Below are 21481 nucleotides of genomic sequence, written 5' to 3' on the forward strand. Positions count from 1 at the left end.
GGCTCTCATTTAGCTCGGCTCGGCTCCGCGGCGCTGACGTGGCAGTGGGCCCCACTTAGCTGACGTCACCAATTAATGTCATGCTGATGTCATCATGGGCCATGCTTACTGTGCATGCTGACGTCACAAATTACGTCATGATGACGTCACCCTTATCCGGGTCAGGCACGTGGGTCGGGTCGTCTGGTATTCGGGTCGGGTCAGCCATCCGGGCGAAGAAGACGCGTGTGACGCGTGGCGCGCGTCTGCGCGCGTGGCCAGTCACCTCGCCGGAGCGTGACGGCGCGTGAAGGAGATTCCGATGTCCGATTTCGACGCGGTTTTCACCAGTGGCTTCGTCTCTTCCTCCTCTACACAGTGGTATGGTCAAAACACAATTTTGACAACTTTCATTTTTGAGCAAAAAATCAAACACCACTTTAACCATATGCTCTGATACCAATTGTTGTGCGCGTAATCCGGTGACCGGTGATGAACTGATAATTGCTCAACGGAGGGATAAGCACACTGAGACACAATATTTTACGTGGTTCGGCAAAACCGCCTACATCCACGGGAGAGAGTCCATTCAATTAGAGTAGAGAAAGAATACAATAAATACATGGAGGAGGATCATCCACTCAACTCACATCTCTGCTGCCCTTGCAGCTGCAGGGCTGCTGCCCATGGCAGCAGCCCTTTCTCTTCTCTTCACTCTTTCACACACTCACGTTATTCTCCCTCTCACCAATTTAGCTCTCTTTGCATGCCTCTTTTATAGGCATTCTCCAGCACATGTAGGGGACAAGACTCCCTTAAAACATGCCACCATTAGTGGCACTAATGATGCTGCCACTTGCTTAGTGGTGGTGGCCACTTTGTTTGGTGGTAGGGTAGTCCCACTAATGGCAATACCTAACATAGGAGACAAGTTAATTTGGCATTTTAGCAAGGATGGGAGGTTTAATGTTAAATTCGCATACCGCATGGCAATGGAAATTTGTGGTCCAGATTTGGTTGAAGCTGTTCAAGGAGCATGAAGAAGAATTTGGAGCCTTTGTGTACCTCCAAAGATTAAATATTTGCAGGGATGGTTTGTCAAAATTGTCTCCCTACAAGATTAAGGCTGCAGCAAAAAGGGGTAGAGGTCCATGATTTTATTTTTTTGTTGTTGCAATGCGATTGGTGGATCAAAAGAACATTTGTATATGAATTGTCCTTTCTCCTTGCAGTGCTAGCAGGAAGTTGGTGTTAATATTCATAACAATATAAGTATGGAGTTCTGTCAATGGTTTAGCAACCATATTGTGGGGCTTGATGATGATCAATTGGCTAGAATGACCGTTACAATGTGGTTCCTTTTGAACCAGCGGAATTCAAGAATATGGAATGGAAGCATGGCTGGTGTGCAATCTGTAGTACAGCAGGGGCTGGAGACGTGGAAGTGTGTGAGGCAGCTTGTTCAACACTCAGTTAATGTGCAAGGGCAAAGTCAGAAATGGGAGAAGCCTCCTGTAGGATTTCTGAAATGTAACATTGATGCAGACATTCTTGATCAAGGCGTTGCCATGGGTGCTGGTTTTGTAATCAGGAATAACGAGGGAGCTGTGGCTTACTGTGGGTGCTGGAAGATTAGAGGTTCTTTTTCACCAACATTGGCTGAAGCATTGTGTCTAAAGAATGTGCTGCAGTTCATGATTTCTCAGGGGCTGTCAAATGTTCGTATGGAGTTAGATGCAAAAATTGTTGTGGATGGAATAAATGATAATGGTATTAACGATTTTGAGATGGGTATGATATTTGAATATTGCAGAGGGTTAATTAATCAAGGGAATAATTTTGATTTGTATCATGTAAGAAGAAGTGCTAGTGCTAGTGCTACATTGTCTGCAAAGAGTTTTGTATGCTAGAACCAAAACCCTGCGTTTAGATGTAATGATCTTGCGCATGATATTGCGTGTGCTGTTTAATGAAAGTTAATTTCTTTTTTTTAAAAAAAAAAAAGAAAAGAAAAAGAAAAAAGAAACGGCAAGCTAACCGAAGCGATGGACCGATCTAGCTTTAGAAATAACGGTACTATACGACATGGGAGAGAGACATTGTAGCTATGGGCATGGATAGTTAGGCAGACAGTAAATAATAAATAATAGTTAATGGCTTAATTAAATTAGAGTTAAAGATTTAATTAAATAAGAGCGAGAGAGGAAGCGTCGATTGGGGATGGTGATTTTCTGAGTGCGTGAAAGTGAAAAAAAAACTGAAGAAAACCACTACTTGTTTCCTGTCTCCACCACCGCATCTAAAACGGACACATAACACGCACAGCCTGCCTACCCCTTCCTCTGCTCTTTCCTCCCTCCCTCCCTCCCTCCCTTAATTAATATTATTGAACTGAGTCAATGCTAGATCTCCTTCCCTCCTACTAATTGCAGTCCATTCTCTATTGGCGGTTGTTAATTTCCTCTTCTTGACTATTCAACAGCGAAATCGCCTCGTCTTTTTCTCTGCTGTTTCCCTTTTTTTGGTCTCTCCATCCTCTCCTCTCCTCTCCTCTCCTCTCCTCTCCTGTTATTCTCGTTTTGAGAATTGGGAGATCTGTTTATTAGAATCTTAAAATCTCGAAATTAATTGAGAAAAAAATAAAATAATGGAGAGCGAGAACAAGAAGTCGGCCGTGTCGGATGTGGGAGCCTGGGCAATGAACATCATCAGCTCAGTCGGTATTATCATGGCCAATAAGCAGCTCATGTCTGCCAACGGTTATGCTTTCGGCTTTGGTATTATTATAATTATCTCTATCTCTAGATCTCATCATTCAATATCACAGTGATAATCAATAATTGATTGGATTCATCTGTTGAATCAATAAGTAATCGTTTTCTTTGCATTGCAGCCACAACCCTAACGGGCTTCCACTTTACTGTAACGGCTCTTGTCGGCCTCGTTTCAAATGCTACTGGTCTCTCTGTATCAAAGCACGTCCCTATGTGGGAGCTCCTCTGGTTCTCCGTTGTTGCCAATGTCTCCATCACTGGCATGAACTTGAGTCTCATGCTTAACTCTGTCGGATTCTACCAAGTATGTTACTTAATTAACTGAATTTCATTGTTATTGTTATTCTCAACCCAACAGCTAATCAGATCTGCTTGATTTTTTGTATTAATCTTTTTATTTAACACTCTAGAGCCTCGCATATTCACACATCTACCATTACTAGTATATTTATCTTAATTCACCGTTGCTAAATTAATCAATTAATTGGTGTATGGTTCAGATTTCTAAGCTCAGCATGATCCCAGTGGTTTGCATAATGGAGTGGATCCTTCACAGCAAACAATACTCCAAGGAAGTCAAGCTATCTGTTCTTGTTGTGGTCATAGGTGTCGGTGTTTGCACTGTCACTGATGTCAAAGTTAATGCCAAAGGTTTTATATGCGCCTGTTTAGCTGTTTTGTCTACCTCTTTGCAACAGATTGTGAGTATTTTTTAGCATTCCTTTCGCTTTATTATTAAATACCTTGATTCCTTTTTCCCAACAACTCCCATCCCATTCTTCATGCACTCTCTTTCAAAAGCACAAATTCATGACATTTGAACTTCGATGTTTTTTAGATCTTGTAAATGATTTTGATTTAGCCTACAACTAGATGCTTCTTGTGGGAAATGAATTCCTGGAATGCACTAGCCTGTGAGATAGAGGTCAAGGATTCTAATGATTAGTAAATAGGGAATCAAGACCTTTTAATTTGTAGATATGTTTAACGAATCGGCTTAGGTTATGATAAAGTGAGAGAGAGGAGCAGGCACATTCTCATGAACAAATGTGCATGGGTTGTTTCTAATGCACTGTGGGCTAACAGGAAGAGCTTCAACAAAGTTGGAAAAATCTTGTTGCTTAAGGTTCTGAAAGAAAATATGCACAATGTGCAAGAGTCACAGCCTTCTATATTAACTGTTTTCAAGCCATGATACTGAGTGTACTGATACTGGATGAAGGTGTGGAATGTAGCCACGATATCAAAGCACATTGTCCCAAAATACAGTGTTACATCTTTATAATGTTTGTGGAACAAATTTTCATTCATTTCATTTTTCTTTGCGGAACAGACTATTGGTTCCTTGCAGAAGAAGTACTCAATTGGATCTTTCGAGCTGCTGAGCAGGACCGCACCAATTCAAGCCGTCTCCCTCCTTATTCTTGGTCCATTCATTGATTACTACCTTAATGGAAAATTCATCACAAACTATAAGTTATCTTCTGGTGCCATTGTAAGCTCATTCTTAATTCCATCTCTATTCTAGTCAATGGATTTCTTTGTGTTTCACAGCATCATTTGTACTCTGGAACAAACCTTGCCAACTTTTTTAAGCTAATAGGTAGTTTGAATTTTTGCAGTTGTTTATAATTCTTTCATGCTCCCTAGCTGTGTTCTGCAATGTGAGCCAGTACCTCTGCATTGGAAGATTCTCAGCTACATCCTTCCAGGTTTTAGGTCACATGAAAACAATCTGCGTTCTCACACTGGGGTGGCTCCTTTTTGACTCTGAGTTGACTTTCAAGAACATTATGGGGATGTTTATTGCAGTTCTTGGTATGGTTGTTTATAGTTGGGCAGTGGAGGCTGAAAAGAGGTCGAATGCCAAGACCACATCATATACAAAGAACAGTTTGACAGAAGAGGAAATCAGACTTCTGAAGGAGGGAGTGGAAAGCATGCCTCTGAAGGATGTGGAACTTGCAGAGTCCAAGGAGTAGGCCTGCTTGCAATTGACTGGGAATATAGGTATTTTTATTTGTTTCACTTCAGCATGGTTGGCATCTTTGCCTCATTTATGGCATTGCATGACCGGTCTCCATCAGCTGACCACCCTCACACATAATCTTAGAAATTGTGTTCTATCTCTGTAAACCATATGTTCTTTTATTAATCATTGCTTTTCATTTAAATTATTTTTTTGTATGTGGAAAGAGATTGGCAGTGGAACCAAGATGTGATGAACTGTAAACTTCATATATATTAGTAAAAGAGCTCTTGGTAAGCAATAGAATTATGTCTTCCGATATAAACCATTTATGTTTTTGCCGGATGTGGTGTCTGGTTGTTCTTTGCCAGAGCTTGAACAAAAGATCGCAGCGACGTAGAAAGTAAAAATATCGTGTCAAACTTGCGTGGATGTATTTACCTATTTGGAGCTCATTCCAGATATTTCATTATCATGTATTACCATTAATGGAGGCGATGTTTTTGTCCTTTCCTTCCCATCCTAAACAACATTGGGATAGAGGAAGTTCCAAAATCCCTGTACTGTGACCAATATTCATTAGCATCCTTGTTGCGTTACCAGAGTGCTCAGGAATGCATGGATCTGCAACCAAATCCACAGTCATGATTCTCATGAAGTGGTTTGAGTCGGTTATCTTAAGTGACTCGGACGTCGGTTATCTTCTTTGCTTTGTATGTTTGTTTCTTTTCGGTGTGGCATCGCAAAATTCTCCTGGTACTCTTTGCAGGTTTGTATTCTCAGGCGCAGCTACTTTCCGTTGGTTTTCAAGTGAAAAGTGTATGATACTCAAAGTGCACGGGCTTATCTTGCATCTGGGGGTTTTGCAGCACAGAAGTGAAGTCCTTTTGTGAAACTATGATCACTAATAAGTCGCCTTAAAAAAAAGACGGTTTTGGTGTGGCTTCTGCTTTGCGTCTTCCGGTCATGTCTCGTGCGGCACGCTTCTCTGTTCTAGTATCGGTACATGGGTCATACACTCATGTGCACATGTATGTATCTATCTTGCCCATGTGCACGATGGATAAGCATGTGATGGTAATGGATGATACATCAGCTTCAAGGAATGAAATTGCATGATCATAGCTGGCAGGAAGTCCGGGGCCTCGTGGCATGGTTCCTGCTTTCATGGGAAATCATGTGAAAAGGGTTTCCTTGATTGCTTTCGCTGATTGTACGATGTAGTGTTGTGCAATCAAACTGTGATTGATTAGTATTTTAGTATATAAAAATAAATATAAAAGTATTTATTGAAGGGATAGAAATAACAATATAAAATAAAGGATATAAATGTGTTTGTTAAATGGATGAAGACGAAAACAGTATTAAAATGCTTTTCTTTTAAAACAAAAGGTAAATACATCTTTTATTTCTTTTCTTACAAAAAATACTAATTGATTTACTGTGTCCCTAGACACAGGCGTTCTTATTATTTATTGTAGTGTTTTTTATAATTTTACCCTTATGAAAAAAAAATGAAATACGCTTTCAATTAGGGTACAATTATCTTTTCTAGATGATGTATTAGTCCTTTTCAAATTGATTGGAAGTAATTTGGCCTGGACCTCGTTTTTTAGTACAGTTAAATAATTGTTTTACCCTTGAGAGCAAAAAAATATGTAGTTTTCAAACGGGAACTTTTCAATCTTTTTCAAAAATCTTACACTGTTAAGTTAAGGTCATACCTTAAAAGGAGAAAAGTAAAATGAACATGCAAGGGGAGCTTCTACATCTTTTCCTTTTAAAAAGTCATGAAATTTCAAAACTACCCTTAGAATCCAAAAAAATATAATAAGGTTAGCTTCAAGGGTATCTTCATCCTTTTCTTTTGATTTTGTTGTTATTTTTTTAGTCTGGTTATGGGTTATTTGGTAATTTTATGTTATTAAATATTATTAAAAAAATATTTGACATGTGATGGCCTCTGCACCATTTAGGTGATGCGTGAGGTCCTTTCTGGTTACCGAAAACCTGCTTCCATAACAATATTAGGAGCGATGAGTTGTCATCTTTCTAGTGATGTGGCACGTGTTATCGTTGGAGGTTTGATTAGGTTGTTGTGAGTTTTGTTCTTTCTCATCCTCCTCTCTCATTTCCTAGAAATTCACGCGTCCTCTAGTTTGTGATTTGATAGATTTTGGCTTTTTTTTTTATCATTGTTTATTGAGTTTTGATGCTTTAATTTTATCCTTGAGTATTTTATTCAATTTGTTTTTTTAATCCAATTTGATCCATTTGTTTTTGATTGCTCTATTTCTATGTTTTAATATTTTCTTTATTATTATTTTTTTGCAATTTTTTGCCTTCCAATTTTATTGCATTTGTTTTCTTAATCTATTTTTCGTCCTCATTCTTTTTTATTGCTATATTCTTTTTATTTTTTCTGATTTTTTTTTTTCAATTTTATCCCTAAACATTTAATTTCATTTGGTTTAAGTTCAATTTTGGTTCTCATTTTTTCAATTACTTTATATATATATATATATATATTGTTACATTTTTGTTTTTTAATTTATCCCCTGATTATTCTCTTTCATTTTTTATACCATATTTGGTTTGTATTGTTTTGGTTTTTAATTGTTTTACGGTTGAATATTTTACTTTGTTATTTTTTTTGTGATTACCTTCCAAGAGGGCAATCCTTTATTGAATTTTTTTTCAAACTCATAATTTGACATTTTATTATTAAGCCCTTGTCTTCATTTTTTGTTCCACTTTCATTTATGTTGCGTGATCTTGATCTCATATCTCAATTAATAGGTTAGTCAAGTTAATCATGATTGATTCAGATTTTTTTACTCTTTTTTTTTTTTTGCAATTTCATTCTTTGGTGTTAAATTATTGGCTTTTGAACTATGTGATTTTTTTCATTTTTTTTTTTTGTTAAGTTATTTTAAGTGTGAATTAGCCAAGTTAACTTGCATTTTTTTACCCAGTTCTTTTTATTTGACTTTGGTCTTTCTTGCTAGGTGCCTTTTTTGAAAGTCTAATTTTTTTTAATCCCGGTCTTATATCCTAAGTGGCAGGATGGTTGAGTTAACCTAGGTGGACTCAATTTTTTTTTCTCATTTTTTTAATGATTTTTTTTTATTTCATTATTTTACATTAAATTATTTTACCTTGAACTTTGTTATTTTTTTGCATCTCTTATTGTTCGTTATTTCGAGAGCAGATTAGCCAAGCTAACTTGGATCAATTTACATTTTCTTTCTTAATGTTTTTTTGTTTAACTTTGGTCTTTTTTGTTAAGTCCTTCTTTAGTGAGTTTATTTTTTTTTTATCTCAATCTCACGTCGCAAGTGACAAGTTAGTCGAGTTAACTGGAGTTGGCTCAAATATTTTTTTCCTTGATTTTTTATGATTTTTTTTTAATTTTATGTTTTTACATTAAATTATTTGCCCATGAGCTTTATTTTTTTTTTCACTTTTTTTTTGTTTGTTTATTTTGAGAGCAAGTTGGTAGAGTTAATCTGGTTTAGCTCAGGTTTCTTTTTACATTTTTTTATTGAACTTTGATTTTTTTGCTAGGTCCTACTTTTAAAATTCTTTTTTTTCTATCCTTGTCTCGTATTAAGGGTTATGGGTTTGTCAAGTAAGCTTGAGTTGACTCGGGTTTTCTTATTTAATGTTATATTGTTGTTTATTTTTTCTTGTTTTCATATGTGAAATTAGGTTATTAGATCTTTAACTTTTCAATTTCTTTTCACTTTTCTTTATGCAGGTTGTTTTAATCTCAAATCTCGAGTTGTGTTTTAGTAAATTTAACCTAATTTATCTCGGATTATGGTCGCTGAATATTATTTTTTAGCATTGAAAAAATTTGGCCTGATCAACAACATAACACAAGCCATCTATGTAATTATTCAAAAAACCAATCCCTCTAGTAACATTATTGTGCCCCAAGAAATATATTACTATTCATTACAATAGTGTGATTACTATTTTTTATCTTTTGTCCTCACTTCGGGGGTAAGGTGGCCTTTTCATTATGATATAAATGTTTTTAGAGGATTATGCAGGGTTATTTTTGTATTTGAGCTTTTTATGCACGGTAAAATTACTAAAGTAATATTTGAATAAAATAATTCAATTCCTTCCACACAAGCATTTTCATTATGGATAACTATTCAACTTTCGAACAATCCTTTCTAAAAAAAAGAGTGTATGTATAATAATTTTGCTGGCATTGGTTGATGAAAACAAAGACATCGTCGATGTTGTGAAGTTTAGCTTTTGAATTAATTTCAATCAAACCATAATGGAGATCTATTTTGATTTATCTGTCAATCATACCAATAGCATTTAAATAAAAATACTATATTCTGCTTATTATGATATTACAATTCAATTACCAACACAAAAAAATAAGAGGGTAGTTGTTTGTTTGCAGGAAAAAATGGGATAAGAAAGAATGAGAAGTGGGGGGGGAGAAGGGTCGATCGTCGAGTCATAAATTAAATATTACCGATGACATGACCGACATAATTATTCCATTAATAACTTTGTCAGTCGTTTTTTTGGTAAAAATATCGTGTCATCGTATGATTTGCCTTTTATAAATCCCACTGTAATACCCTTCATAATTTCCTTGGTATATACCGAGAAAATTTTTTCATCAACATATTTACAAATATACTTTACCATCGGGTTAATTTTGTTGATAATGTGGTTTGTAAAAGCTATGCGTCATCGTGTTGTTTGAATTTTATTTTTTTTCACTATAATTTCCTTGATATATACCGAGAAAATTTTTTAATTAGTGTTTATCAATGAATACATAGAAGAAAGATTGTGTCGGTAAAAGTCATCGCAATATATTTTGATATTTCCATTTATATTTGTTAATTTTTTTTAGTAGTGGATGCAGTAATAAACTAACTAGATAGGAAAAAACCACTGCACAACCATATTGCATGCTGCCAATGATATAGATTCATATTTGTAAATGTAAAAAAAGGCTAAATAGTTTACATATATAAACCTATAATTAGAAAGAAATTGGATCAGATTGACAAGCTGTTAATTTTTTCAGTCTAATTTGTTGCGAGATATATATGACTTCACTTCTAGGTTAATCACGAAATGCTTTAGAAATTAATTAAGTACTTAGCTATCTAATTAATTTCCAAATTAAAAGGGATATGTATGTATGTATGAAGCAGACGTACAACGAAAATACAAGACCCCTAAAACTCACGGGCCGGCTTTATATATGTATCGATCATGAATGAGAATATTGGCAAGGTGGGATATTTAGAAGCGGAGGAGGAGAAGGATATTTATGGTGGGCGGCACTGGAGTGGAAGGTGGAAATGAGATCAGGAAGTTGCATGTAATGTGCTGTGGGATTACCAGTCTTAAGGAGGTGAAGAAGGTATTGGAAGAGATGGATCTCGCAGGCAATCCTTAATGCCCCATCGTAAGCGTAACCATGCTCCTGTTCTGATAGACGGAGCAGGTCTTCGAATAGAGGATGGTTTAAGAAATGAGCTTCCATCTCAAACCTGCACTGAACATTGTCTCTCCCAACGCACACTCGAACGTGGCCCTCGGGTGGGGGTAGTGCCAGCTGATCTTCAGCTGAGTCGTCTGCGGACGGGAACCCTTTTGTTCCGCAGCACCATAGCTTTCTAACGATTCCACTCATTAGAAGTAATCTTAATCAGTCTCGCTTGATTCGATGACTAAGAATCGATTGCTTGCCCTTAATTTCTTGCTCAATCCTTTGATCCTATGCTGTATGCTACTACACTTGATTGATGAAGAAGAAATCGATGACAGTTGAAAGGAACCCAAGGAGAGGATGGCAATTTATAGACGACCTGGCAAATTGAAGGCCAATTATGAGTGCATGGTCAATATCATAATATAATATAATAAACAAATTAAACACACATGGTATTCGGCCAGCGGTGGAGCTAGCTGAGGTGATCTGGTAATTAATTAGCTTCAGTGTGAAACTGGAAGAGCGGTCCTCAACCCAGCCTATACAATGTGCAACTGCGCATGTATTAATTAATTTGTTTGGTACGTAACAGAAAGGAAGTGAAGGCCAGCTAGGAACCGCGTAAAGAGCGCGGTGAGAAAATGCACAAGGTATGGCATGCTTTAATTAATTTGAAACTGCAATGATTATTATTTATAGTTTTTTCCCCTCTTAAGAAAAGCATTTCTTCCATATTCCATTTCACTAATACATTGAATCTCTATTGGGTCACCCAGGAAAGTAATATATATATATATATATATATATATAGACCACCTCCACTACTCCGCCGGAGACACCTCTCAGTCCCATGTACTTTTTTATTTTATGAATGCCTTGTCATCCGTGTGTCCAAGTCAAACCCCCCTAAAATTTATCATCTGAATGCCTTGTCGATCATTATTTGGTTTTTCATCCACCTCTACACAACACAGAGAAGCCTTTTAATCAAGCAAGGGCAAGGTCCAGAAAGGCCCGTTCATAATGTTACATTTTAGGAGGAAATGAGCCCTTAGAACACTGCAATAGAGAGGGCCGAGCCCACATCTATAATAAGAAAGATACAAGAAGGAAACACACGGCCCAAACAAATAATGGGTAGAGGAGAGGAGAGGGAGTCCAAGCAGTGGTGAGCGGTGCGAAGTGTGAATTGTGAAGAGAAGACTGGGTTGAGAAAGAGGAAAGGAATTCTGAATAGTTTTGGGGAAGTAGTGGCGATGATGATGGAGGAGGAGGATGGCATGGATTCTCTGTTTGAGGGAATGGTCTTGTTTACACCTCATCAATTCACTGATGAACAACCTCATCAGCAACTTGTTGAAGATCCTCTTAAGCATCCTGAAGAATCTCAATCTGATGATACAGTTAATAATAATAGCAACAATACTTTAGCAGAAGCAGGAGCAAGTGCAGAAGAAGCATCTCATCATCAACAGTTGTCAGAGCCCCTCGATGAGAACCTTTTCTCTTCCCTTCAAACCCTAACCCAGTCCCAGTCCCAGTCCCAATCGGATCCAATTTCCCCTTCTCCTACTACTGATCCAACTACTCAGATTTCTTCTGCTTCTAGAAAGAAAAGGAGAGCTTCCTTCAGGATCGGCTATGCCAGAGATCGCACCTATCCTCCCGATCTCAACAACCACAATGATGATGATGGCCATGATGCTGATAAGAATGAAGACGATGCCTCTCAATCCCCATCATCTATTGTTGCCAATCCTATTGATACTTCCCTCTCAGATTCACAATTCAAAAATAAGAAAGATGAAACCTTGTCCCAATTTGACCACCTTAAGTCCCAGATTTCTGAGAAGCTAGACGCTGCTCGGCTCTTGATTGCCTCTGTTTCTTCCGCCCGCAAGGATTCCATCTCAAGGAGAAGAAAAGCTGCTGAGGATCTCAATTTAGCATCTGCCAATCACGCCCACTTAGAACAGCAGTTGGAGGTTGCTTGTGAGGCCGAAGATTTCGAGACCGCAGAAAGGATTAGCGACAGCCTTGCTTCTGCTGAGAAGGAGAAACAAACTCTACTCCTTGCTCTCAAAGACGCTGAAGCTCACTGTGATACCATCGACTCTCAGATGTACCATGCTCTTGACTCCCAGATTGCTGCTGAGCAAGAATGCGCTTCTCTTCTTCAACATTTCGCTAAGGTCACTACCACATTACTGTTACTTTAAAAAAAGACTATTTGTTTTTATCAATTCCATTCTATGTAAATGTAAAACACCTAATAGAACTGCCTTAAGGAAATAATCATCACTGCCCCTGCATATAATGCCTAAATCATCCCTTCCTTTTCTCCTAGGATGCAGAAAATAATGCAGATTTAGTCTTGAAGAATGCACAGATACTTTCTTCAAAAGAAATCGATGATTGGTTTTCATCCTCCCAAGTCTTGGAGGCCAAGAAAATCGAATTAGATATTGAGTCACATTTCATAAATGAAGCACGCTCGCGGGTGAGTGATTCCATCCAGCATTCAGTTGAGGACGATAGGAATGAGAAAGAAATTCTCTGTAAGAAAAAGGACGTGCTCGCTAAGGAACTCGACCATCTTCTCGATTTAGTCAAACAGAAGGAAATGGAGATAGATGAGAATGATACTAGAATCAAAGCAGTTGATGAGAGGATTGCTGCTGTGGTCTCTGATTTCAAGGAGATTCAATCAAGCATTAATGCAAAGTTTGATGACTTGCAATCACGCCTTTCTCAGATGCATCTGCAGAGTGAAGCATTATCGACAAAAAGAAAGGAAATTGATAGGTTCCTTACTGAAGAGGAAGAACGTGGGGCTAAGCTAAGGGAATTAGTCAGGGTTTCAGAAGATGAAGCAAAAGTCTACCAGGAAGTTGTTGTGCTGAGAAAAGGCCTCAAGTCGTCTATTTTGAAATCCAGGGAAGAAAAGTTGAGGCTGGCAAAGACCGAGGAGGAGCTTACCTTGGATGTACAGATGCTCCAACAGGAAGTTTCTGCTGCAAGAGGTTCCCTGCAGGTGGGTTTTACTTTCCAAATGTTTCATGATTTTTTGTTTCTTTCTTCCAAAAATACATGGAAACAAGTAGATCTCTTTATTTTATTTATTTATTTATTTTGTAAGGGTGTTAAATTTCTGTGCAAGCATGTCTATCTCGCAAAAGATAAATCTTGGGCTTTTCTACTTGAGCAACCTGTGACAATCTAGTCTTTCTAGATTCATGCATTATTTTTTGTAAATTTAATATGACTAAGTTGTTGAAATATTACAGAAGGTCCCTCTACTAGTCTTGCATGGTTTATCAAGTATAATATAGTTGGTTAGAATAAAGATTCTCTTTCTAAAGTGACTTCTTTACTCTGAAAAAACTATACCAAGATTGTTTAGTTCATGAATCTATCCTGGGGAGCCAAACAAAAAATAATCTTCAGAATCATTTTAGCTGATGGGAAAAGTTTGGAATTTATAGGTGTTTACTTGGGCTTAGAGTTGTCTAAGTTAGTATGTTCATGTATCAGAAGAGTACATGAGCTATGGATCCATACAAAAAGTTATATTGATGCGTCTAACTCTAGTTTTTCTAAGTAGAAGAGGTTGTCCACAAGTATAGATTCCACCTGGCCGGCACTTCATTGCACTTTATTGTTAGTCTTTTCAATTACATTCTCGAAAACTTAAGCCAGAGGAAGTATTTTTCCATGATCAAATATTGACATGTCCAAGCCGATCATTTGCCAATTCAATTAACTCTATGTTTCAAAATTTTCACTGAAACTATATCATTTATTATAACTCCTGACAAGATAATACAAGAGAAATTCTGAAATGTTTTCTATATTTTTCACTAAGAGAGTTACAATATATATATACATCAAGAAGTATCAAAATCCCTTAATTCTAGGATCTAATAAACATAATCAGATACTTTAATACTAGGCCTAGACAATAATTGAGATCTTTAGAGAGAATCAAGGGATATACAGCTATAACAGAAATTAAACAAAGAAAGAAGAATATAGTGACAGCTATGAAAGAAATAGAATAAGAAAAAGAAGAATATACTGACAGCACTGACAGCTATTAAAGAAATGAAATAAAGGAGAATATATTGACATCCCCCCTCAAATTGATGCGGGTAGATCGAACAACATCAATTTGCGACTGAGAAACTGATGTCGTTGGCGTGTCAATGCTTTTGTAAAGGCATCAGCTATTTGAAGAGCAGTATTGACATGAGGAAGAGTGATAACACCTCGAGTAAAGGCCTCCCTAATATAATGACAGTCCACCTCTATGTGCTTGGTGCGTTCATGGTAGACCGGATTTGCAGCTATTTGAATAGCACTAGTATTATCACCATGAAGTGGAGTAGGAGCAGTTGGGGGGGAACCCAAGTTCAGAAATAAGACCACGTAACCACACAATTTCAGAACAAGCTGCAGACATGGCGCGATACTCAGCCTCTGTAGAAGATTTAGAGACACAATCTTGCTTCTTACACTTCCAAGAGATCAAAGCATCTCCAAGAAAAATGCACCAGCCAGTAATAGACTTCCTAGTATCCGGGCAGCCAGCCCAATCCGCATCACTATAAGAAGTCAAGGTAAGAGTAGAATGTTGAGGAAAAAACAACCCACGAGTAGAGGAAACCAATTAAAGTATCTAATAAGACGACGAACTGCAGCAAGATGAAGATTTCGAGGTGCCTGCATAAATTTGCTGACTATATGGACAGCATAGGAGATATCAGGCCTTGTAATGGTGAGGTAGATAAGACTACAAACAAGTTTGCCTATATATAAAAAGGATCAGGCAAAAGCTCGCCTTCATCCTTTTTCGGTATTTCACATTACCTCCATTGGTGTATCAACAGCAGTAGCATCCTTTAAAACCAGCAAGCTCAATGAGATCCTGAATATATTTATGTTGATTTTAAGAACAAACCATGATCTCTAGAGTGAACTTCCAGCCCAAAAAATATGTGAGATGTCCAAGATCTTTCATTTGAAATTTACTATGCAGCATATGTTTAAGCTCAGTGATCAACCCAATGTCATTCCCAGTGAGGATAATATCATCAACATAAAACTAAGAGAAATACCATACCAGTGGTGGTCTTGTAAAAGAAAAGTGATGAATTATATTGACTTTGGGTGAAGGAGAAGGTGAGAAGAGTATTGCGAAACTTCTCAAACCAGGCTCTAGGTGCCTGTTTCAAACCCATACAAAGAGCGTCTGAGTTTGGCAAACTGCATTAGAAAGCCTTTGTGGACATACCAGGTGGAAGTGTCATATAATCTCTTCCTTAAGATCCCCATGCAAGAAGGCATTGGTTACATCCATCTGATATAAAGGCCAAGCATTAGAGGCTGCGATAGCAAGAAGTGTTCTTACCGTAGTCATCTTAGCAACGGGTGCAAATGTTTCTTCATAGTCGAAGCCATATTGTTGTTTTATTGCCAAGAGCAACCAATCGAGCTTTATATCTATCCAAAGATCCATCAGACTTGAGTTTTACAGTATAAACCCACTTGCTACCAATGGGCTTGACATGTGAAGGACAAGAAATAATGTCCCAAGTATGATTGGCCGTAAGGGCGTTAAGTTCTGCCTCCATTGCTTGTTTCCAGCACTCATGTGCGCTAGCCTGTTTATAACAAGTGGGAATGGAAATAGAAAGATAGAGTAGTAGACATAGCCACAGGAGTTGAAAAACCATACCTTTCAGGAGGTTTGTGAGGTCTAGAGCTTCTACGAAGAGGAGGGGGATCATAAGAAATGGGCAGAACAGGATCAGATGCTGCAGGAAGATGTGAAGGAACCTCAGTGAGACCTGGAGAAGGAGCAGAAGCAGGAGTGCGCCGATGATAAAACATAACCAGGTTTAAACCTTTGTACTGGTGTTGGCGATGTAGAAAAAGATGGTAAAACAGATAGAGAAGGAAGTACTGAAGGCTGTTGGGTGCAAAAGAAAGGCTGATTTTCAAAAAATATGACATTCCTAGAGACACGAGTTCGACGTGCATGTGGATCATAACAAAGAATCCTTTTTTGGGTGACAGCATAGCCTAAGAAAGCACACTTGACAGATTGGGCAGTAAGTTATTTCTCTCATGTGCAGGAAGGTGAACAAAACAAACACATCCAAAAATATGAAGATTAGAATAATTTGGTGCATGTCCAAACAAACGAACATAGGGAGAATCATTGTTTCAAGTGGGAGATGGTAATCGATTAATTAAATAAATAGCAGTACACAAAGCTTCACACCAAAAATGAGAAGGAACACATGACTCAAGAAGGAGAGTTCGAACAACATCAAGAAGATGACGGTTCTTTCTTTCAGCCACACGGTTTTGTTGTGGGGTGAAAGGACAAGAACGTTGTGATATGATCCCATGACTTTGAAGAAAAAAATTGAAATGCATTTGACATATATTCACCACCTGAATCAGATTGCAGAATTTTTGATTTTGGCAGAAAATTGTGTCTCAACTAAGGCAAGAAAGACTTTAAACACAGAGAAGACCTCACTTTTAGATCGAAGAAAATATACCCAAGTAAAACGAGTGAAATCATCTATAAATGTAACAAAATATCTGTAATGTTCATGAGAAATAACAGGTGCAATACCCCAAACATCAGTATGCACGATTTCAAAAGGTTTGGTGGTGCTGGTTTTATGCAATGGAAAAGGAAGAGTTTTGCTTTTACCAAGTTTGCAAGATGCACAATCAACAATATCATTATTAGAAGAAGTCGAATTTTTATTTCCTAGTAAACCAGATTTTAAACAAGACTCGAAGTACATGAGAATTAGGATGTCCTAAACGTCTATGCCACACCTGATTATCACATTGAACAGCATTACATGCAACATAATTTGACATAGGAGAGGGAGATAAAAGCAAGGGAAATAGACGTCCCCACTTTAGGTCCCTTCGCGAATCATCTTCCCGGACACTTGATCTGCACAAAACAACCAGATTTGAAAAATGAACATCACAATTGTTGTCAACTAATTGGCCAACAGATATAAGATTAGTGGACAGCTTAGGGACACAAAGACAGTATTCAAAAGAGCTGAAATATCACCAACAGCTGTGATAGACAAGGGGTTACCATCGGCAGTACGAAATATGAAGATTGCCTTTATATTTTTGAACATTATTTAAAGTAAGGCAGTGTTGGTCATGTGATTGGAAGCAGCAGAATCAAAATACCAAGGCTTAGGAACAGAATTTCGGTTACCTGAAAGGCCTAAAGCAGAAAGGGCAGAAAACTATCATTTGTTTAGGACCATTTCAGGGGTGATAGAGGACTGACCAGGACTAGGAGTATTTGAGGAACCAACCGAGACATTATAGGCAGTTTCAGATTTCTTTGGAGGCCGGATGGAGCAGTCTTTGATGATATGCCCTGGTTTCTTACAATAGTTGCAGAATTTTTTAGTACAAGTAGTGGCAATGTGCCCAAATCCTTTGCAGCTATAGCACTGGATATTTGACATATTTTCTGCCTCCTTTAGACCTCCCTTGAGCAGTGGTATGCAACAGGAATTGGAGTAGAATTTTGAGCTTTCTGCTCCAAGACAGCTTGTGTAATGATCCGTTGTTCTTCCCTGAGAAGCTCTCCTACACAAATATCCAAGAAAGGAACTGGTTCTCTATTCATCAGGTTGGACCTGATTGCTTCAAATTCCCCTCTTAACTTCATTAAAAACTGATCCACGCTTGCTCGTCTCATGCACACTTTGAATAGCAACAAGTCCTTCAAGAGGTACACTTGCATACACAATGTCTGTGTACTCAGCCCAAAGATTTACAAAGGAAGAATAAAACTCTTGTATTGACATACTGCCTTGACTGAGTTGACCCAACTCAAGTTCCAATTGGAACCTTCGTGCTGTATTGCTTTGGTTGTAAACTTTCTTTCAGGTAAATCCCACATTTCTCTAGAGATTTGTAAGGCTTGAGATTGAGAAGCATGGAGTGTTCCATACTTCCAAGGATCCAAGACATAATCTGAGCATTCCTTCACCTCCCATTTCACATATTTTCTCCTTTTTCCTGCTCACTATCAGTGTGCAAGAATTGTCCCAGCAATATGGACCCCCATAATTCCTTTCCCTTGACAAAAATCTGAAACTGAAAAGCCTAGGCAGAATCGTTCTTTCCAGTAAATCGAACAAGAAAAATGTTCAGATCGTTCTAGAGACATGATTTAACTAGAAACAAGAACCAAAAGATCAAGTCAAGGAAAAAAAAAACAGAATAGAAGAACCAGAAGAAACTAGACACAAGATGAATTGATTTTCAGAATTTTGGCTCTGATACCATGACAAGATAATACAAGAGAAATTCTGAAATGTTTCTATATTTTTCACTAAGAGAGTTACAATATATATATACATCAAGAAGTATCAAAATCCCTTAATTCTAGGATCTAATAAACATAATCAGATACTTTAATACTAGGCCTAGACAATAATTGAGATCTTTAGAGAGAATCAAGGGATATACAGCTATAACAGAAATTAAACAAAGAAAGAAGAATATAGTGACAGCTATGAAAGAAATAGAATAAGAAAAAGAAGAATATACTGACAGCACTGACAGCTATTAAAGAAATGAAATAAAGGAGAATATATTGACAACTCCCCCTCTCTCTCTCTCTGCTATTTGTAGGAGCTATCGTCAACTAAGTCCAGCATCCAGCAAAATATATCATCCTTAAAGCAGAGAAGTCTATTCATAGATAAAAGAGTCCCAGAGCTGGAGGCAGAAAAGAAAGTTGCTGCTGTTGCGAGAAACTTCAAGGAAGCTGCACGAATAGCTGCTGAGGCAAAGTCATTGGGGTGTTGAAAAGGATAGTTTGGAGAGATTGCGCTTGCAAAAGGCCACTTCAGAGCTGAAGAAGCTTGAAGAAGATATTAAAGATACTGTTGACAGATTGCAAACTACTGAGGGACTGATATTATCCAAGGAAAAGGAGGTTGCAATGGCTAGATTCCAGAGGTTGCTTTTAATTTCTGGTGCTGCCACAGCAGAAAGATTTGCTGCTTTAGAGCGGGGCGACACTAACGAAGCTAACCTCCTACTTGCGGAGGCTGAGGCAGCAAATGATGAAGCAAAAAAACTTCAACCAACATACAATTTTAAAGAAGAAGAATTTTTAATACCTAAACAGTTCATCCCTGTGGAGCTTGTATCCAATCTTGGGAGGAAGCAGTTAGCAGAATTGGCAGCTTCCGCTCATTTTCCAGCATCACAATGACTAGAACCAGAGTGAAATTGATTTGAAGATGACCAACCCAAGAATTATTGGTGAACCAATAGCATCCAAATCATGTGATTTCGAAACAGTTTCAGAAATTGCATTGCAAGGGACTACTGTGATTTTGATATTTTCTCTAGAATTTTCATGAGCCATGGACGACAAACATCAATTACAGTTTTGGTGATCAAAAGCTTGGCAGCAAGATCCATCCTATTCTTTGACATCTTGCCATGTGAGGACTTGTCACCTTTGGTAAGCCATAAATACAGAGCCTTATGTTGAATTATATTTTATTGCTCTTTGTAATTATCTTTTTGTCTTGTGTCTTTTGATATATGTTTTCGAAACAGAATCATTTCCTGTGCGGTTGAATTTCATGTTGTTGAGAATATTTTACAAGGTTGATCTTATTTAAGTTCACTCTTCTATCCTGTTTTTTGTGTCAACTGCATACTATAATCACTTTATCTGACTACCAAAACCAATGAGTTTCATGTTTCCAGAGAAGGTTGTGAATCAACCAAGGAAGGAAACAAACTTCACCATGCAAAATGTTAGAATTTATGTATGTGCTATTAGAAATTTGTGTTTGAACGAAAACTATAGGCTAGACATTTTGTTAATTTGGGGTGGTTTGACCATAGCTTACATATCAGATACATGTTAAAATTGAGGTCAATTCTATGATTTGGGTGTCTTGCTTGGAGCTGATACTACCTGGAAACTTAGTGCCTTCGATTTGAGCATTGCTTTGAAAGTTCCAATGGATCAATTGACCCAATGCCTAATGCAGGAGTAACAAATTTACCTGATTTATAAGGCCCGTGGAAGCATTGATTTGTATTGTGTAATCTGCACACTTAATTCTTAGTTGATTCCAAAGCTAAGAAACTCACGTGCACTCCGGAAAAATTAAAATAGCGGGATTAGTTTAAAATGATCATGCATTTCATGTCATACATAAAACGAAATTCTTGTTTGTTTTGAAGTTAAAATTTAGAAATACTCTGCTAGTGAACTCAAAAAAGCCTGATTGTAACTGCGTCAGCATGTGGAAATCAGTGCATGGATGCTGAAAATAAGGAGATTGTCCTTCCATATTAATCTGCTAGGTCGTTGTATCTGATTCTTGTTTGAAGGGCTTGGTGTTAATTATTTTTGGATGATTCAAAAACTTTGTGCAACTAGTCTGAAGGTGAGGTTCTTTCATACCATAAAACATAGTTTGAAGATAGAAGCTGTTAGCATAAACATAAAAACAAGGACCTCCTTCCGCAAGAATATTCGTCAAGTAAATTGCAGCATACACACTCATGATATCGTTAGATTGGCTTTTAGATTGGAATAGGATGGTGTTAAATTATCATTTTTTATTTTATTTTTTTTATTCAATTAATAACTATCATTTATTAAATTCAAATGCAACACAGAACAAGTGGAAAGAGAAGTGCATCCTATTTTGGATTTTATTAATAATGAAGGCATTGAAAAATCAATGAATTGTTTATAGATGTCCTCATCATCACTCCAGCCATAACCTCTATTAAAAGGTAGCGCTAGATTTTACATCTGGGAACAAGCAAGACTCTTAAAATCAATGTTATGGCAAGCAGGTGAGGAGAAGTACCTAGCAATACAAGCATGATATAAATCAAGCAAATTGAACCCAGCTAAATGACCTTTTACTAATAATTGTCATATCTAACTTGCAGAGTTTAGATAGTGTTTGGCTAAGAAAACACAGTCGATGATCCCACTTCCGCACAAACACCAATTTATAGCCTTCAGAGCTCTCTCTCACACACACACACACACTTCTATTTAACTTCGACAATAAAGAAACAAACCATTCGACACTGCCATAAAAACAAAAAGAGTATTGAGAGAGACAAACCGACAACACCCATATTTCTGGCATCAATTATCATTACAGTAAAGTTTTCACATGGCGTCGATCTTAATGACATTTTATTAACAGC

At 37.4% G+C, this 21481-nt stretch overlaps 4 protein-coding genes across 4 annotated transcripts; 3 read left to right on the forward strand and 1 right to left on the reverse strand.

Annotated features, from left to right (window-relative positions):
- The first annotated feature begins 1253 nt into the window (after nucleotides 1-1253).
- LOC118041970 (uncharacterized) lies at nucleotides 1254-1889 on the forward strand. Its single transcript, XM_035049469.1, has one exon. It carries the CDS (start codon nucleotides 1254-1256, stop codon nucleotides 1887-1889), a length of 636 nt encoding a protein of 211 aa, XP_034905360.1.
- A 282-nt stretch (nucleotides 1890-2171) lies between these two features.
- On the forward strand, nucleotides 2172-5028 carry LOC118041999 (UDP-rhamnose/UDP-galactose transporter 1). The gene is made up of 5 exons (XM_035049496.2): nucleotides 2172-2756; nucleotides 2873-3057; nucleotides 3254-3454; nucleotides 4087-4248; nucleotides 4376-5028. The coding sequence occupies exons 1-5, from the start codon at nucleotides 2627-2629 to the stop codon at nucleotides 4733-4735; spliced, it is 1038 nt and encodes a 345-aa protein (XP_034905387.1). The 5' UTR covers nucleotides 2172-2626; the 3' UTR covers nucleotides 4736-5028.
- A 4727-nt stretch (nucleotides 5029-9755) lies between these two features.
- Nucleotides 9756-10691, reverse strand: LOC118042000 (indole-3-acetic acid-induced protein ARG7). The gene has a single exon (XM_035049498.2). It carries the CDS (start codon nucleotides 10406-10408, stop codon nucleotides 9983-9985), a length of 426 nt encoding a protein of 141 aa, XP_034905389.1. The 5' UTR covers nucleotides 10409-10691; the 3' UTR covers nucleotides 9756-9982.
- Nucleotides 10692-11342: 651 nt separating this feature from the next.
- LOC118042001 (uncharacterized) lies at nucleotides 11343-19933 on the forward strand. The gene is given in 4 exon segments (XM_035049499.2): nucleotides 11343-12399; nucleotides 12555-13241; nucleotides 18911-19078; nucleotides 19080-19933. Coding segments are annotated over 4 exon segments (2211 nt in total). The 5' UTR covers nucleotides 11343-11463; the 3' UTR covers nucleotides 19500-19933.
- The last annotated feature ends 1548 nt before the right edge of the window (nucleotides 19934-21481 follow it).

The sequence above is a fragment of the Populus alba genome, chromosome 2 (assembly GCF_005239225.2).
Source record: "Populus alba chromosome 2, ASM523922v2, whole genome shotgun sequence".
Lineage (NCBI taxonomy): Eukaryota > Viridiplantae > Streptophyta > Magnoliopsida > Malpighiales > Salicaceae > Populus > Populus alba.

Coding starts and splice junctions, on each gene's coding strand:
- LOC118042000 (XM_035049498.2), bottom strand. CDS start 10,408: ATGAGTGGAATCGTTAGAAAGCTATGGTGCTGCGGAACAAAAGGGTTC.
- LOC118041999 (XM_035049496.2), top strand. CDS start 2,627: ATGGAGAGCGAGAACAAGAAGTCGGCCGTGTCGGATGTGGGAGCCTGG. Junction 3,058..3,253: donor ACTCTGTCGGATTCTACCAA/GTATGTTACTTA, acceptor TGTATGGTTCAG/ATTTCTAAGCTCAGCATGAT. Junction 4,249..4,375: donor AGTTATCTTCTGGTGCCATT/GTAAGCTCATTC, acceptor GAATTTTTGCAG/TTGTTTATAATTCTTTCATG.
- LOC118041970 (XM_035049469.1), top strand. CDS start 1,254: ATGGAGTTCTGTCAATGGTTTAGCAACCATATTGTGGGGCTTGATGAT.